The following is a 17749-nucleotide window of genomic DNA, read 5'->3' on the forward strand; positions in this document are numbered from 1 at the left end:
ACAAAGATGTGATGATTTATCCAGTCATCCCCAGTATGTGTCAGATTCATTTGGGAGGAGGTGAGAGTGCTCACATTTTAAAGGGGGAACTTCCCAAGCAGCACACATCTTGTTGAGTGTGTGAACAAGAGCCGTGACAGACAGTTTGTAGTAAGCGTTAGACAGGGATGGCTCAAAAACAGCTTTGGCAGCAGTATCTGTCTCTCTAATTTAAATAGAGATTGGATCTCATCATCTGAAATGGTCTGATCCTTTTTATATCAATGGGTTTCAGCTTGTGGCTTTAGTCTATGAAATCTGATAATGCCTGCATTCAAGTCTGTGCTCAGGCCTGTGACAAGCTGATACCAGAGGAACTGACCCAGCTCTGATTTGCCTTGATTGGATGTTACTGCTTTGCATCATGTGAAGGATGAGCAGGCAGGGTGCTTTTGTTTTGAACAGTCCTTTCTTATTCAGCTGGATTTGAAAGAGCAAGTGTTGATTTCTTCCCAAGTCTCTTCAATTAAACAGATTCTAGATTTTATTTTGTAGATAGCAAATCTTCTCTACCACAAGGCTTCCTTTGCATTTGAATCAGGGTAGAAAGATAACTCCTATGAAGCTCTATGATGAATTGTCTGAGAGGTCAGCTTTCTAACAGAACCATTTGTGTTTGTGCTAAAATTTAATTGTAAATCCACAGCGGGTTTGTAACACAATCTAAGTCTAGTGTGATTTGACAATTATAAAGTACAGTATTATAATTATCTGCTGTTTTTTAGGGATAAAAATGTTAGCCAGGCGTGGTGGCACACACCTGTAATCCCAGCACTCGGGAGGCCAAGGCAAGAGGATTGTCACAAGTTTGAGGCCAGCCTGGGCTACATAATGAGTTTGAGGGTAGTCTGAACTACACAGCTTATTTTAACAGCTGCTTTGAGCTATAATTCACATACCATACAATCTACCTGTTTAAAGCATACCAGAATTGGCTTTAATGTATTCACAGTGTGCGTCATCATTGCAGTCGTTTTCAGAACAGGATCATCACTCAGTTCAAAACCCTATACCCTTTACTCAGCACCTGTTAGTCCCCTGGCCCCCCGCCTTAGGCAACACTAACCACCTACTTTCTGCCTCTATAGATTTGCCTACTCTGGGCACTTTATGTACATGGATTCATATGACATGTAGATTTGTGACCTATTCCTTTCATTAGTTGTTTTCAAGATTCATCCATATTGTACCCTGTATCAGAGCTTCGTTTCTTTTTATAGTCAAATAGTGTTGTGTTATATGGACATGCTATATTTTATTCATTCATCAATTGTTGGACATAGAGTTGTTTCCACTTTTGGAGTGTTATGAATAATGTTGCTCTGAAAATCTGTGTACACATTTTTGTGGTTGGTTTGTTTTTGAGATGGAGTCTCACTGTGTAGTCCAGGCTGTGTTTCTACTTCCTGTATAGCCCGGGGTGTTCTTGAACTTATGATCCTCCTGCCTCAGTCTCCCCAGTGCTAGGAGTGCTGGGATTGCAGATGTAGTTTCCTGTGTCCAACGAGCATAAGCTTTTAAAGACCCCTATGTCGCCTGCAGTAGTAGGTGCTTACTGAATGCCTACCATGTCCTAACGAATTGATTTTACCCTCAAGGAAATTGCAATCTAGAGGAGGAGCTGTCTGAATAAACAGATACTACTGTAATATCATAAGTGCTGTGTAGAGAGAAGCCCTGGAAGCACAGAAAAGACACAGCTGACTCACGGTATATGTGTGTGAGAGGCTGATTCAGAAAACGTTTTTTACAAGAGTTTGCACTGAATCCCGAAAGACAAGGAGTTGGCCAGATGCAGAGTGGCTAGAGAATGGCTTCTAGGGAGAGGAAGCCTCTGGTGTGAGGGTCGGGAGGTGTGGGAGAGGTGGCTGAGTTTGGAGGGCTGGAAGGAATTCAGACTAGAGAGTTGGGGATGGCTGGGGCTTTGGAACAGGTTGGGGAGAGGAGAGGTACACATGGGCTGTGGACAGGAGCAGCGGGAACAGCATAGAGGCCGGAAGTGTTCTCTGCTGTTATGCTAAGGATGTGATACTTAACACTGCAGACTGGGGAGAGAGGCAGGCTGGGGATGCAGGCAAGCAACCAGGCTCAGGGAGCAAGGCTGCTGGTAGTCTGGGGACCCAAGCAGGTGAGGCCTGACGAGGCCCAACGCAAGGCAGGGATGGGAAAAATGGCCCCGTCAGGGAAGGACTAGGAAAGAGTGTCCAAAGTTAGGAGGAGCCCCAGAGGCCTAGCACAGAAGCCTGGGGTTTGAAGGAGTACAGTGACATCTGATTCTGTCATAACCTCAAGTATAATAACTACTAAACAGCACACATCTTAACGGTCCAAGAGGTTAATGGCACTTTTGCTGGATCTTTTTTTTTATTGTATGCCTGATAAGTAGTAGAAGTGGTATCTCCTCCCCAAGAGATGAGGGGGGTGAAAAAAAAGATTTGAGATGTGTTATGTGTGTGTACCAACTCTCCAATGAATGTAATCATTGTGTACTGCAAACTTGTACTCATAAATATGAAAATTAAAAAAAAGATGTGATACCCATACTGAAGATCAAACCCAGGGGCACTGTACCACTGAGCTACACCCCTAGACCTATTTCTGTTTTCTTTATTTATATGTTTAGTTAGTTTTTTGAGACAGGGTCTGACTACGTAGTTCAGGCTGGCCTTGAAGTCTTTGTGTAGCCCACACTGGCCTTGAACTTGTGGTGATCCTCCTGCCTCAGCCTCCCGAGTGCTGGCATTACAGACGCGCACCACCACACATGGCACCTTTTTATCTTTTATTTTGAGACAGAGTCTTGCTAAATTGCCTGGGCTGGCTTCAAACTTGCCATCCTTCTGCTTCAGCTCCTAAATAGCTGAAATTGGAGGTGTATGCCATCACACCCAGCTAAGAATATGTTTATAAGTAACCCATTTAAGTTTTAGTCCATAGTAGGGTATACAGTACCACTTTCATTTACTTTTCTAGCTTGTTTGTAAGCTGCAGAAAGCTCCTTCCTACTGACTAAAAGAAATTCTCTTAGTCACTGTGATATAGGTTGCCTTCTTATCTTAGTGTGGGAGCAAATAGGAATCCCACAATCACATCATTCGTAAATTACCTGTTAGGATCTCTCAGCCATTGCCTGTCTGGTGCCCTGAGAGTATGAGGCCTTAGATGCTAGACTCTGTCCCCACAAATCACCACCCTCACCTACATCCCCAGCTCTTTTTTACTTTTTATTTTTTTGAGTCAAGGTCTTGCTGAATCACGAAGACATGCTAAACTGAACTTGTGATCCTCCTGGCTCAGCCTCTCAGAGTGCTGGGATTACAGGTCTGCACCACCATGCCCAGTTCGTATCATTTTAAAAATGTACGTCATTTTAAAAATACTTCCAGAGCCGGGGATATAGCTCAGTGGCATAAGTGCCTGCCTGGCAAGCATAAGGTCCTGAGTTTGATTCCCGGTATAAAAAAACAAAAACAAAAACAAAAAAATAAAAATACTTCCAGAATATTCCATCATATAGTAATACATAATTTGCTGATAGCATGAGATAAGGAGCTTTGTGCCTACAACTTTTGCTGTATCTTGCTTAGATTCTGGAGTTGGAATTACTAAATCAAAGAGCATGACTTTTTTGGGCCATTGCCAGGTCCTGCTTTATTAGTAGTCTATCACGGTACACCACAAGCTTAGCATCTTAAAACTACACCCATTTATTAGGTCATAGTTCTGTAGGTCAGAAGGCCAGGCACTGCTCAGTGTCTCACAGGATGGAATCAAGGAAGCACCCGCTGCATTCTCTCCTGGAAGTTTCACTTGAGAAGAATCCACTTCTGGGTGGTTGGCTAAGTCCAGTTCCCCGGGGTTGTGGGACTGAGCTGTTTTTTGCTGGTTGTCACAGTTGGCTGAGGGCTTGCTCTCCACCCCCAGAGGCCACTCAGGTGCAGGCCAAGTGTCCCCTCTATACTTACAGATAGCAGTGGGGAATCTCATGGTGAATCCCTCCGAATGGTGAATCTCCCAATTCTTGACTTCTAGACCTAGATTTAAGTGGTTGAGAAGATTAGGCCTCCCATACTCTTGAGTGAAATAAATCAGACACACATGTTCATTATCACCTAGTTTCTCTGGTATGAGAAACTGAAAGTGTCAATGAGGACTAAAATCTATAATAAATGTTGTGAAGTAGGAAGAGTTCAGATGGGAGGGGTACTAGGGAGTGGGGGAGGGGAAAGGAAGGAAGGGAAAAGGAGAAAAAAGAGAATGGAAGGGAAAAATGCAAACAAAGCTTTGTAAATAAGGAGGGGAAGAGGTGTTGAAGGGAGGCGAGGGAAATGGGGAAAAAAAGCAGCAGCAAGATCTGTCATGTACAGGTACAAATTCCCTATGATGAATGCTACCATTATGTATATCTAAAATGTACCAGTAAAATTAATTTAAAAAAAAAGATTAGGTCTCTCAGTCCTCCGTTTCCCCTGAGAACTTTTCATCATCCCAAACAGGAAGTCTCTACCCATCAAACAGTAACTCCCCATTCTCCACTCTCCCTACCTGGCCTCCTGCATTCTCAACTCTACTTTCTGTTTCTCTGAACTTGCCTGCTTTATTTAGGTGGAGATGCAATATTTGTCTGATGTGTTTCACTTCGCATACTGTGTTAAGGTGCGTTTGTGTCAGAGCACTTGTGGGATTTCTTTCCTTTCAAAGGCTGAATGGAATTCCATTGTATGTCTACACATATTTTGTTTACCTTCCATCAGTGGACAGTTGGGATGTTTCAGGTTTCTCTGTCTTAAGCCAGTTGATTTGGGATCTTAATTACGTCAGTGAGATTCCTTCACAGTAGTACTTGGATTCATCTTTATTAGAGTTGAATGTCAGGGAAAGGTGTGTGTACACCAAAGGCCTGGAGTCCTGGGCTGCATTTTAGGATTCTGCCTACCACCTGGCATCTAGAGATTACATTGTCTCTTTAGAAGAACCTCCCACCCTCCCAGTCTCCCTCCCTGCCTTCCTTCCTTCCTTTCTTCCTTCCTTTGCAGTACTGGGCATTGAACCTAGGGCCTTTACACTGAGCTGTGTCCCTAGCCCTTTTAAACAAATTTTTGAGACAGGTTTTACTAAGTTGCGCAGGCAAGGCACGAATTTGGAATCCTTTGCTTCAGCTCCCAGGATGTTGGGATTACAGGCCTGGACCACCATGTCCACCCCCATCTTGCCCTCCTTCATAACGTTAATCTATAAATGACACAGTGAAGTTCTGGAAATGGCATCTCATTTCACAGCCTGCCTTTCCAGCTGGGCTTTTCTCTGCTCGTGACTCTGGTTTCATGAAGGATGCATATTAATCACTTTTCAGCCTACTGTAAGAGCACTCTGGCTTCTTGTCTCCAGTATTACCTTTGACATGTTTCTGGAGGGTGGGTGGACAAGTATGACAAGCCCATTAGTAAGGGCAGTGAGGGGGAGGGAGAGGGAGAGGGAGAGGGAGATTTCTGTTTACTGTGCGTGACTGTAATTGTGATTGTGGCAGCCTCTACAAAATGAGTTTTTCTGTGCTCTATTGGAAAGAATTTTAACACTGAGTAACCAGACAGTGGGACAAACTGTTTCATGGTAAAGCCACAAGAGTGACATAGGATTTGAACTTGTCCAAATAAGAGAACTTAGGGCTATAACTGCCAGGATTAAAATGAACCTTTTGTTTCAGCCTGAATGCAGATTCATTGGGTCCAGTGCAGTCTTTGAGGGGTTTGTTTGTTTGTTTGTTTGTTTATTTTTGAGGCAGAGTCTCTATGTAATTTAGGCTAGCTTTGAACTCACTGTGTAGCCCAGGCTGGCCTTGAACTCACGGTGATCCTCCTGCCCTAGCCTCCCGAGTGCTGGGATTGCAGGTGTGTGCACCACACCCAGCCAGTGCAGTCTTTTGGGAATTAGATATTGGATCCTGAAATGATGGTGTTTACCAGGAATTTAGAGACCTGGGAAATGTGCTAGAGATTTTGCATTGCATGTGAGAAGCATGCAAAAGTACGGTAAAACCTTGGGTATAGCAAATAATGCCAGGTGCTGAATGGCCTAAGGAGTGCCCCACACCCTTTGGCATGGGTGTGTGTATGGGGGCAGTGTCCCCTTCCCCTCTGAGAAGGCTCTGTGTGTACGAGCTGTTGGTCGCTCTGTGCTGCTCAGACTCCCTGAGGGCTCTAGAACTTTTGTCTCCTCAGTTTATTGTGTGCCGGCTTGGCCTTTATGTAGGGGTAACAGATGTAACTGCTCTGTTGTCTGGATGTGAGATTTGGGTGGGAACTAGGGAAGTCTGAAAGTGTCCACTGTAAGGAACTGTGATATCAATGCTGGCTAACTGGGGACTTCTTGGATGCGGGGCAAGGAAGAGCGAGAGGAACTTCGGTTTTCTGCACCCTGGCTGGGCTCGCCAGCAGCACTGACCCTGTGTTCTCTCTCACAGGCGACTGCCATGTCTGTGGACTGTCTGGGGCAGCATGCAGTGCTTTCTGGGTAAGTGAGCTTTCACACATGGTCTGCTACAATTTCTGGGGAACAAACTGCAAGTCAGGTTGCTGAAAAATTGGAAAATATCCATGTATTTAACAGGTACAGTGATAGAGTTTAGAACTCACATCACAGTGACTGCAAGGGCACTTGTAGGGATTTTTTGTAGTTTGTTTTTGTCTCTGCCCTAACAGGTATGCAGTACCAGTCCTTTGACATTTTAGCAACTGGTAGTTTGGTCTTGAAATTGCAATTTTCTGTTTTCTGCACAGATTCTTAAAGGAAGCAGTCTGGTGTGGTCAAGCAGGTAGTTACTAGGGTTAAGGGGATCTGGGTTCTAGCTTGGCAGTTTCACTAAATAATGAGCCCCTGGCCAGTTATTCAGTTGACCTTAAAGAGACTTTGGATCTTTCATGGAAAAATTTGATTTTGGCTGGGCATGGTAGGGCACACCTGTAATCCCTGCACTCAGGAGGCTGAGGCAAGATGTCTGCTGTGGGTTCAAGGCCAGTCTTTGTTACATAGTGAGTTCCAGGTCAGCCTGAACTACATAGTGAGACCCTGGTTAAAAAAAAAAAACAAAAACAAAAACTAGATTTCATCCAGAAGGATTTGAACGGCATAGTTTTCTGTAGTGCTTTCTAACTCAAAAAATTACATTATTCTGGCAATCAAGGGCCATCTCTACCTTCGCTATTATTGTACCACAATAAAATTTAATGGGCAGGGCCATACGTCCCTTCCATAGTGCTTTGGATTTTCATTTAACTTAGTGTGTTTATGAACCCATTTGCAAATCAGTGAAAGTGTTTCTTTGTATTAGCTGCATTATTTTATTTTGAAATTGTGTTTTAATTTACTTTTTTTGGCAGGGAGTGTCAAGATAGGGTCTTGCTATATAGTTCAGGCTGGCCTTGGAGTCACCATGTAGCCCAGGCTGGCCTCAAATTTAGATCAATCATCCTGCTTCAGCTTCCCCACTGATGAGATTATAGGTGTGTACCACCATGCCCAGCTAATTTACCTTTTAAAAAAGCACATGTACATGGCAAACATTTAAATAATTTAGAAGAATATACAATGGAAAGTAGATTTCCCTCCTTTCTGTGACTACCTCCCCAGAGATATGAATTAATATTATTTTCTTGTATCATTATTGTATACATACATAAGGAAATATTGGTATTTCTGACTTTTGATTCTAGTTTTCTGGTCACTTTTTTGTTTAAAAAAAGGTTTATTGACATACAATTAAAATACCATACAGTTCACTCATTTAAAATATACAATTCAGTAGCTTTTGGTATATAACATTATTAACTTCCTTTTCACTTTTTGAAGCACTTCTTTTTTTTTTTTGAGACAGGATCTCTCTCTGCAGTTCAGGCTGGCCTTGAACTCACTATGTAGCCCAGGCTGGCCTTTAACTCACAGCATTCCTCTTGCCTCAGCCTCCTGAGTGCTGGGATCACAGGCACGTACAATCATGCCCAGCTATCGCACTTTTTAAAAATCACGGAAATATCTGTACATAGTTTAAAAGTTGAGGAGCAGTTCTTGGCCTGTGTTGTAAAACAGCAGCCTCTACCTCACTTTTACTTTTCTCATTGCTGAGACAAAATACCCAAAACCTAAAGTGAAAGGAGGGAAGGTTTATTTCAGCTCACCATTTGTAGAAATTTCAGTCCATAGTTGGCTGGCTGCAGGGCAGGGTGGCATGGCAGAGGGGCATCAAAGAGGAGGAAAAACAGAGTAGAAGATGGAAGGCAGGATACAGCAAAAGCAACAAGTAGCAAGTAAGGACAGCAGTATTCTTTCTGTCTCTTATGTTCTATACAAGCTACAGGCCCTTAGGGTGGGTAGCACCCACATCCAGGGTGGGCCTTCCCATATCCACACCCAGATCTGTGCCAAACCAATCAGTGGGCTAATTTACCAATCACACATTCTTAATCCCAGCATCACATACTCCAGATCCAGCCACCTCTGCAAAGTCCTTCCTATGACCCTATGGAGCTTTAGGGAGACATCTAGACATAAGGCATAACACCCCACCTCTGATCCCAGAAGCAGTCATTTAATACTCTTTAATTGTCTCTATTTTTCCTAGTGGTATATATATTAATCACTTTCCTGTCACTGGGACAAAATGCTTGACATCCACAACTTAAAGGAGGAGAGATTTATTTTGGCTTACAGTTTCAGTGGATTCAGTCCATGGTAGCCCAGCTCGCAGGCAGAAGCAGCATGGTGAAAGGGCCTGTCAGAGGAGGGTTGCTCAGCCCATGGCAGCCAGGAAACAGAGAGAAGGGAAGAGCTAAGGAGAAGAATACCCCCTTCCAGATCATGCCCCCAGTGACCCACTTCCAATCAGATTCCACCTCCTAACAGCACATTCACTTGTAAACTCATTAATGGGTGGACCCACTGAGGAGTGTAGTGCCCCCAAGATTCAATACCCTTCCAGGAACCCCACTTCAGAATATATGAGATCTAAGTCATAACATTTAACTCTGTCTTTTGATTGTCTCCATTTTTTCCAAATATACCACTATATTTGGACTCATATACCACTTTATTTATTTATTTATTTATTTTTTGAGACAGGGTCTCACTATGCAGTTCAGGCTGGCCTTGAGCTCACTTTGTAGCCCAGGCTGGTCTTGAACTCACAATGATCCTTCTGCCTCAGCCTCTTTTTTTTTTTTTTTTTTAAAGAGTAAAAGAAGGATAACATAATAATAGGAGGGACTTACCAAATTACAGACAAAATGGTAGGAAATTATCAATGGTTATTGTTTTACATATTGTTATCTACAAAATAGTTTCTCAGGAAAACAAATAGACAAATAATAGTGAGAGACAAAAGAGGTAGGAGATTATCAAGAGTTGTTGTACTATACTTTGGTATCTTCAAAGTGGCTTCTAAAGAAAATAAATAGAGCTATACATGAGTGACCTATTGAAATATCATTAACTATTCTCAATGGTTGTTGTAGGAAACACATAATAATAAACATACATCCATTTATGAAATAGGATAGGAACATTACAAACTTTACACAGTTATGGATAGATTAGTAGGAAAATATCAGTGGCTGCTGTAATACATGGTGGTATCTTCAAAGTGGTTTCTCAGGAAGACAGAGATATGCAAGAAGGATCTAACAAGTAGTTACAGCCTAAGGGTTGTCAAAAATAGCATATTTCCTCCTCACCAGTGACTCCTTTCACTGAGGTATGACGGCTGGAAGGAAGGCCAGGATTGAAAAGAAGGACCGAGAGACTTGCACCTGTGACTAGCAACAGGCTGTTTTCTTGTTCCTCCTTAGTCATGATTACCCAGGACTCCTCGATGGAGATGACGGTCTGGCCAGAGGGAGAAGGCAGAGCATGCCCCAAGCCCTCTCATTCCTATTGGACTAACTGGTGGCATGGGTCTGAGCTCTGGGGCCTCCACCTCAGAGGGCAGACCGATCTCCAGTGGTCTCCTTTGCATCCAGGGCATGGCCCATGGGGCCTCTTAGGGCAGTTCCTCTTGAGGTGGCCTGGCTTTTAACAGTGGTAGCAGATGAATGCAGTTGTCGAGTTCTTCTGGGGGCCCCGGGAATCAGACTTGGGATCTGTTTCTCTTAGTGGTGCAGGAAAAGCAGCTGCTTTTTCTTGGTCTCTTTGTTTTCTCTCCTTGGCCTCCTCCTCATCATGGCTAAGGAATACTGAGGAGGCAGTTCTTACTAACATCTCAAGTGAGCTATCTGGGGTGAAAGCCATTCTTTGTAGCTTTTTCTCTCCAGCTTCCCATTGCTTTGGGACCCCACAACCAGTTAGTGTCCTCTCCCCAACTGTCAGCACAGGCAGCAGGAATCTTGCTGCAGACCTCTCCAGAGCTGCACCACAGCCTGTACTGTCAGGGCAAGAATGGCTTCCAGAGAGTCTCAGCAGGTTTTGTGCAAGGTCCTCCTGGTTTACAGCTTCCGAACGGCTTTCATGAACCCAGTCCACAGGACCTCTGACTCCTCGGGCTTAGTCTGTATTCTCATGTTCTCCGAGTCCTTGTTCAGCAGCTGCTCCTCCGCTGACTCTGGACCTTTCTGGTTCTCAATGGCAGGAGCAAGAATGACCTGTTTTATGGCATGTATTCCCAGGGGTTTCTCCATGTTTGAATGATTCAGACACGTCTATGGGTGGGCATCTGCAGCTGGTGCATGGTGGGCCAATTGTGTCAATGTTTCTCTTTGTCATGGTAGTTCTCAACGAAGCAGCAGTGGCCAGCCTGAGGGCTGGCGTGCAACAGCGCTCACCGCCGTGTGGCTTCCTGTGCACCAGAGCCCCTCCTCCCAGGTGCCTGTTAGGCTGGGGGCCAGCCCAAAGGCCAGCGCTCCCTGCCCTGTGGCCTCCCGGGCACCGGGGGCCCTCCCTCCGGGGGCCTACGAGGCAGGAAGCTAGCCAGCTGGAAGACCGGCGCTCCCCGCCCGTGGCTCCCTGTGCACCAGAAGCCCTCCTTCCGGGGAATGACGAGGCCGGGAGTGAGCCGCTGGTCCAAAGACTGGCGCTCCCCACCTGAGGCTCCCCGTGCGCCCGGGACCCTCCCTCCAGGAGCCTACAAGGCAGGAAGCTCTGCCTCAGCCTCTTGAGTGCTGGGATTACAGGCGTGCACCACCATACCTGGCATACCACTATATTTAAGACTCATCCATGGTAAATTGACTTCTCACAACAGAAGATGAGGGTCTGGCACTTTTGCTGTGCTCTGTAGGTCCTTACATATCTACCTGACCTTTTCCCTCTTTCTAGTATAACTACAGAACAATTATTTGGTTGAATTTGTATTTGGGGGTCCTTTTTCTTGGAGTTATTATAGAGAGGTTCTATGCCATTCTGATTCTAGGCTCTTTGTGACCTGTTTTCTTTTTGGAAGTGTTAGAATACTATCTTTATCTCTAGAGTTTGTGAAATTTTTACTGTGATTGCTTTGGTCTATATCTGTATACTCAAAGGGCCCCTCCCCCCCACCTTTTCTTTACATTACTGTTTCATATAAAGAAATAGAGGCATAATATGTACTTGGTATCATATAGCTATATTAATCACTGCTATGGTTTGCATCTGCACGTCTCTCCAAAGCCTTATGTAGGCACAGGGTAGACTTTTAGAGTTTATGATTGATTCACGGTCCAATGCTAGGATTGTGGGTGTGATTATGGGTGTGAAAAAAATAGCCTGCATACAATATAAGGGAGGGAAGGAGGCTTGCTGTCTGCTCCTCCCTTTTTGCTCTTGCTGCTCTTGCTGTTTTCCACCACCATGAACTGTTGCCCTCTGCCATGTGCCACTCTGCCTTGGAGCCAGCTGAGTATGGACTGAAACTTCCACAAACTGTGAGCTAAATAAACTTCTCTTTAACTTTGGACGTTGAATATTTTGTCTCAGCAACAAAAGAAAAGTAACCAAGACAATGACCCATAAAATAGGGATCATTGCTCTTAGTGCCCTGGAGGGACTGGGGCCCAAATGTTCGATTTCCCCACATTCACTGATGTGGAAAATACCATCCTTTACTATTTTAGGAGAAATGGAATTATGTGACTAGAAATCATGGAAGTACTTCTCTTCTGGTGTGTTCTTAGATATACACCCATGTTATTTTTCAACACAAGTATGTGGCATTCCATTTCATTTTCTTATATTGAATTTTAGAGTGTATGTGATAAATGTATAGATTACTCTAACCTGAAATGAACAGTTAAATTTACAGATATGTACCCTATGTATTCACTGTTCAGATTATGACACAGAATTTTTTTCGCGCCTTGGAAAGCCCTTCTAATCTAGATGTTTGTGTCTTTTTGTTGGGAGAAATTTTCCTGCATTGTCTTTAACCTGTTAATAAACAGTATTAAATTTCCTATCTGGGGGCTAGGGATTTAGCTCAGCGGCACAGTGCCTATCTGGCAAGCGCAAGGTTGTAAGTTCGATTCCTGGTACTGGACAAAAACCAAAAAAAAAAAGAAAGAAAGAAAAAATAAATTTCCTATCTGTATTCTCTTTGGCCTTATCATCCTTTTGGTTTTAATACTTTTATTTATTTAGTTTTTGTGACATTGGGGATTGAACCTAGAAATTCTCTACTACTGAGTTACATCCCTGGCCATTTTTATCTTTTATTTCAGGTAGGGTCTCAGTAACTTGTCCAGGCTACTCTTTAACTTGTGATTCTCCTGCCTTGGCCTCCAGAATACCTGGGATTACAGACATGCACTACTAGAGCCATGGAGGATTCAATTTTAATTTCCATCACTCCTATCAAGTTTTCTGAAATTGCAACTATGTTAATTTTCAGAAATTTTCCAGATTTTTAAAAATTTCAACTATTATTTTAATAGTCTCTGTTCTTTACGTTGTCTTTTCTTTTAACTCCTAGCTTGGAATATTGATCCCAAGCTTTTTTTTTTCACCTGCATTATCCCTGTTTCCTTTGAGTTCCTTTTCCCTTTTTCTTGTGTGGATCCATGTCTTCCAGGTTCCCTCCAGGGACTAGGATCATGGCTTTCTGTAAAGAGGACACCTCTGTGAACACCGGGGGCAGGTGGTGGGCAGGTGGTGGAGCTCGCTGCAGGGAGATGAGGTGGGAAGCAGGCGTCTTCAGATGTCCAAAGATCGTTATCTCAGGGCCTTATCCTTGTTGGTTTGCTTGCTTTCTTTATTCTTGGGCTTGTGTTCTCACTGGAAGAGTCTTTGTCTGAAGAACAAAAGGGAGCATTGTGTGCGCTCAGTAGGGGAAGAGGCTGAGGGCTCAGCACCCCCTTTTGATCGCGGCACCTTACCCGGTCCCACGCACCTGCACTGCACCTGTGTGAAAAGAGGTGTGGCAGGCCCTTACACCACTCTTCTTAGCTGCTCTGCCAGGCTTGTTCTGTTCTGTTGTTTGCCCTCCAGCCCTACCCCTTATCCGTGCTGGGCCCCGCTGTGTGAGTCAGCTTGCTTCTCAGTCTCTTCCCCTCTCCAGCACTCAGGCTTCATTTAGCTTTCTCGACTCTAGGTCAATTACATTTTGTCCATCTGCTTTTCATCCCACCCCCCTCCCTGTTTGGCAGTGCTGAGGCTCTAACCCAAGGCTTCTTACATGTTAAACAAATGCTCAACCACTGAGCTACATCCCTAGCCTTTCTCATGTCTTTGCCTGTGTGGGCTTGCCTGCCTGCCTTTTCTCCCTTTCTTCTTTCTGCCTTTTGTCCCTCCCTCCCTTCCTGTCTCTCCCTCCTCTCTTTCTCCTCTTTTTTCAAACTCTTATTTTAGTGGGATTTCAAGGGGAATGAAGACAAGTACATATGTTCTTTCAGCCATATTCATCCTGAAGTGCCCACTTTGTGCAATGCTACATTTGCTGTGTGATATCTCTGAACTCATAGTGATACGCAGCCCACATGCATAGCTCGTAGCTGTATATGTATCTTGCTGTTTTTCTTTCTGTGGGAAAATGCTAAGCTGCCCACTACAGGAGCAAGTGATCTTTCGGAGGAGGTCAGAGGTTCTAGATCTTCGTTCTGTTGTAACTTTCTTGGATGTTTAGAAGTTTTGCGAAATTGTATATTCCCTGTGTTATCCTTTTTCTCCCTTAACCATCCCTTTTTAGAGTTTCTGCTGCCATCAGCATTTTGCATGCTATCTTTTAGCTTTTCTGGACAAGGACTATTAATCTTGTTTTGAGCCTAGCTGTCCCCACTGATAGCCAGAGGTTCCACATGTTCTGTAATGAAGAATCAATAATAGATGGTTGCAGGGATATTGATTCATATACTAAGGACCTTTTTTGTAATTTAAGATAACAGGAAAATAGGTAAACATAGGGCATCCTTATTTTCAGATTGTGTGTGTGTGGGGGGGTCCTAAACCCAGGGTCACACTGAGCTATATCCCCAGACCTTTTTTGAATTTTTTATTTTGAGACAGAGTCTCCATAAGTCACTAAAGTGCTCAGACCGGGCTCAAACTTGCAGTCTTCCTGCCTCAGCCTCCCACATGCTGGGATTAACAGCATGCGCCACCATGCCTGGCTCAGATTCTTTATATTAGTTGGCTCCTTGAACATTATTGGCACTTATTATTTGTTTTATTATTCCTTTGTCCATGTTATTATTTCTCTTCCTGATAGATTAAATTTAGTTTCCAAGGAATAGACTTGCAGGGGAATTAGAGATTTTCTGCAGGATTTTGGCTTAGTGATAAGTAATGTGTTTAATTTAATACACATTTTGTGAGTGGAGAATGCTGTGCCTAGTGTGTGGGGCATACGAAGATAACTCATTGAAGACATGGTCCCAGTCAGTCGAACTGGACAAGAGTCTTAGCATTCATCAGTAGCCCTGCTGTAGAAGTAAATGCAGCAGTGGAAGTGTAGACCAGGTTGTGGGCGTAGTGTGGAAGCGGTAACTGATCCTAGCTGAGGTGTTGGGATAGTCTGGGACAGGGAAAGTAGACACACTCACAGTGGATGTGGCCGGGAGGGCCAGCTCTGAAGGGAGGCTCTCACAGGGATCCTGTTCTCATTTATCCACCAACTTGAGTTACCCTGTGAGCTGCCTGCCTTTCAAAGTAGGTAAGTGTTGTGTATGCCCGGGTTGTTTCTGAGCACTGCTTGCAACCGTGTGGAATTCTAAATGCGCATTCTGTCTTCATGCCAATGCACTGTATTGCTGTATTGCCACAGTGTTGGTGTTGTTCTCCTAGCCGCAGATTCCTGTACATCGTCAATCTGGATGCCCCTTTCGAAGGTCACCGCAAAATCTCTCGCCAGAGCAAGTGGGACATTGGAGCTGTGCAGTGGAATCCTCATGACAGCTTTGCACACTATTTTGCAGCTTCGGTGAGTTCATTTAAGGAGTGTCATCTTTTAAATGTGTCATCTGGGCGTGGTAGGTCTACGTCCTGTGTAAGGAAGAGAATATAATCCTCATTACTCAGTCAGGAAAGAGGTTTGTATGATTCTGTGAGAAAGACAGAGGCAAGCTGCAGGTTTATATATTTGTATGTGCATGCATGTGTGCATTTGCTGGTTCCATCTGTGTCGGGCCTTGTATTTCTAGGGACTGAATCTGGATTATGAAAGGGAAACAGGTAGGTGTCTTCATTTCTGCATGCGGTGAGCATTGGTTTTCATTAGCAGCAGTGTAACTGCAGTGCCCAAAGAACAGATGACCCTATTAAGGGAATTATTAATACACAAGTAGTTTCTTACAGTGATGTGAGGTAGTATAAAAACATATGAAGAAAGTGTAGTAACTTAGAATTTTATAAAAGCATGTTCACAAATATCAGATGTTCTATCTGCGTTTTGAACATTATAGCAAATATAAAGCACAAAATATCCAGTGTTAACACTGACCTTCCATGACTAGTTTCAATGTAGATATTGACTACTTTCGTTATTATTGCCGGGCATGGTGGCGCACACCTGTAATCCCAGCACTCTGCAGGCTGAGGCAGGAGAATTGCTGCGAGTTTGAGGCCGGCCTGGGCTACAAAGTAAGCTCAAGGCCAGCCTGAACTGCGTAGTGAGACCCTGCCTCAAAAAGACCAAAAAAAAAAAGTTTAGATATTATAGAAAGGAACTTCTTTAAAGTTTTATTAATGCTCTCATTGTCTATACTGTTATTCCTTACCAAAAGTCTTCAGTGAAACTTAAAAAGCTGGTGTTAAAAGTAGTTATTTCTTCTCTTGAATATTCTAAAACATTCCATTTTGAATTAACCTTAAAATGTCCAAGGCATGGAAGATATATAAATAGAATACCCAAGAATGTGTTTTAAGACAAGCTAATTTTATTTATGACAGAAATACCTTTAATCTTCAGGTATTAAAAACAACAACAACAAAAAACCCTTATGCTAATATAAAAGGTGTTTTGGGTCAAGTTATTTCTTAGTACAAATAATACAAATTCTTAGTACAAATTCTTAGTGCAAATAATACAATTTCTTAGTACAAATAATATACCACGCCAAACAATTTTTTTTTTTTTTTTTGTCTTTTTGACACAGGGTCTCACTGTGCACTTCAGGCGGGCCTTGAACTCACTGTGTAGCCCAGGCTGGCCTCAAACTCACAACAATCCTCCTGCCTCAACCTCCCGAGTGCTGGGATTACAGGCGTGAGCCACCACGCCCAGCGAACCAATTTTTTAATCAAATTCATAAAAGTGTTAAAACTTGCATTTGAACCTGAAAATTATTCTGAGGAGGATGACAGGAAGCTGTTCTGGGGTCGGGCTTTATCATTTCTAGAGGGAGCAGAGGACTCCCTATAACCTCTGCTCAGAGGAAGGGATTTTTCCTTGATCAGGTTTTGTTAGATCAGTTAACCTCAAATTTTAAGTGTGAATATTTATAAGTGAAATTTTTTTCCCAGGAAAACATGTAGAAGTTTTACTTGGTCTTCTGAGAAATTTATAACTCCAGAAGATTCTGGGCCAGCTCATCTCAGTCATCTTCCTCCAGATTCTGTATCATCATTCTTTTCTTCTAGAACAATTAGAGAGCTAAGCCTTTTGCTCCTTTTACACTGGCTGGAAGGGGAGTATTTAAAAGGAACTTCTTGCTAGGCTGGACTGCGCTGTTCTTGGCGGGATGCAGTGTGTGGAAGGTGAGCACCAGAGTGAAAGGAAGCAGAGCCGTGTTGTCAGCTTGAGAAGGAACAAAGACCTGCGCTTCCAGTCACTTCCGAAACGGACTCTGGCTTTACCCACAGATGTCTGAGGTAGAGCAGGTTTTCAGGACTATTCTGAAAGAGGAGGGAAGCCAGTGTAGTGCTTTTCCAGTCTCAGCCTCTTTCCTCTGTGTGAAGAGGATAGTGGTTTTGTCGGCATGTCGCTCTGGGCCCTGTAACAACTCTTTTGCCCTTTAGCTCTGCTCATGTAGTCAAGTTTTTCAACTCGGGCACTATTGACATCAGTCTTGGCGCCTTAGCCTGGTCTGGTGTGTCCTGTGAATTCCTGGTCTGGTGTGTCCTGTCCTCTGTTGCATCTCCCCTTCTTGTGATAACCACAGTATCTCTAGGCATTGTCACATGTCCTCTGGGTGGTAAAGTGGCCCTGATTGGAAACTGCTGACTCAGGCTATCTCTTTAGTACTTGGCCCAAATGGGGTTTTTCCGTAGGAAGACAGCCTTTTTTTAAAAAAAAAAAAAAAAAACAAACAATTACAGTGGTCCA

The 17749-nt window shown here is 43.6% G+C and overlaps 1 protein-coding gene across 2 annotated transcripts in view; it reads left to right on the forward strand.

Annotated features, from left to right (window-relative positions):
• The window catches only part of Wdr59 (WD repeat domain 59), a 91497-nt gene that overhangs the window by 9059 nt on the left and 64689 nt on the right, over nt 1-17749 (forward strand). For both annotated transcript variants that reach the window (XM_005403454.2, XM_005403455.2), the window contains exons 2-3: nt 6500-6549; nt 15271-15406. In XM_005403454.2, coding sequence (XP_005403511.1) covers nt 6500-6549; nt 15271-15406 — 186 coding nt within the window. The remainder of the gene's footprint in view (nt 1-6499; nt 6550-15270; nt 15407-17749) is intronic.

Source organism: Chinchilla lanigera, unplaced genomic scaffold (assembly GCF_000276665.1).
Source record: "Chinchilla lanigera isolate Chin_1 unplaced genomic scaffold, ChiLan1.0 scaffold00083, whole genome shotgun sequence".
Taxonomy (NCBI): domain Eukaryota; kingdom Metazoa; phylum Chordata; class Mammalia; order Rodentia; family Chinchillidae; genus Chinchilla; species Chinchilla lanigera.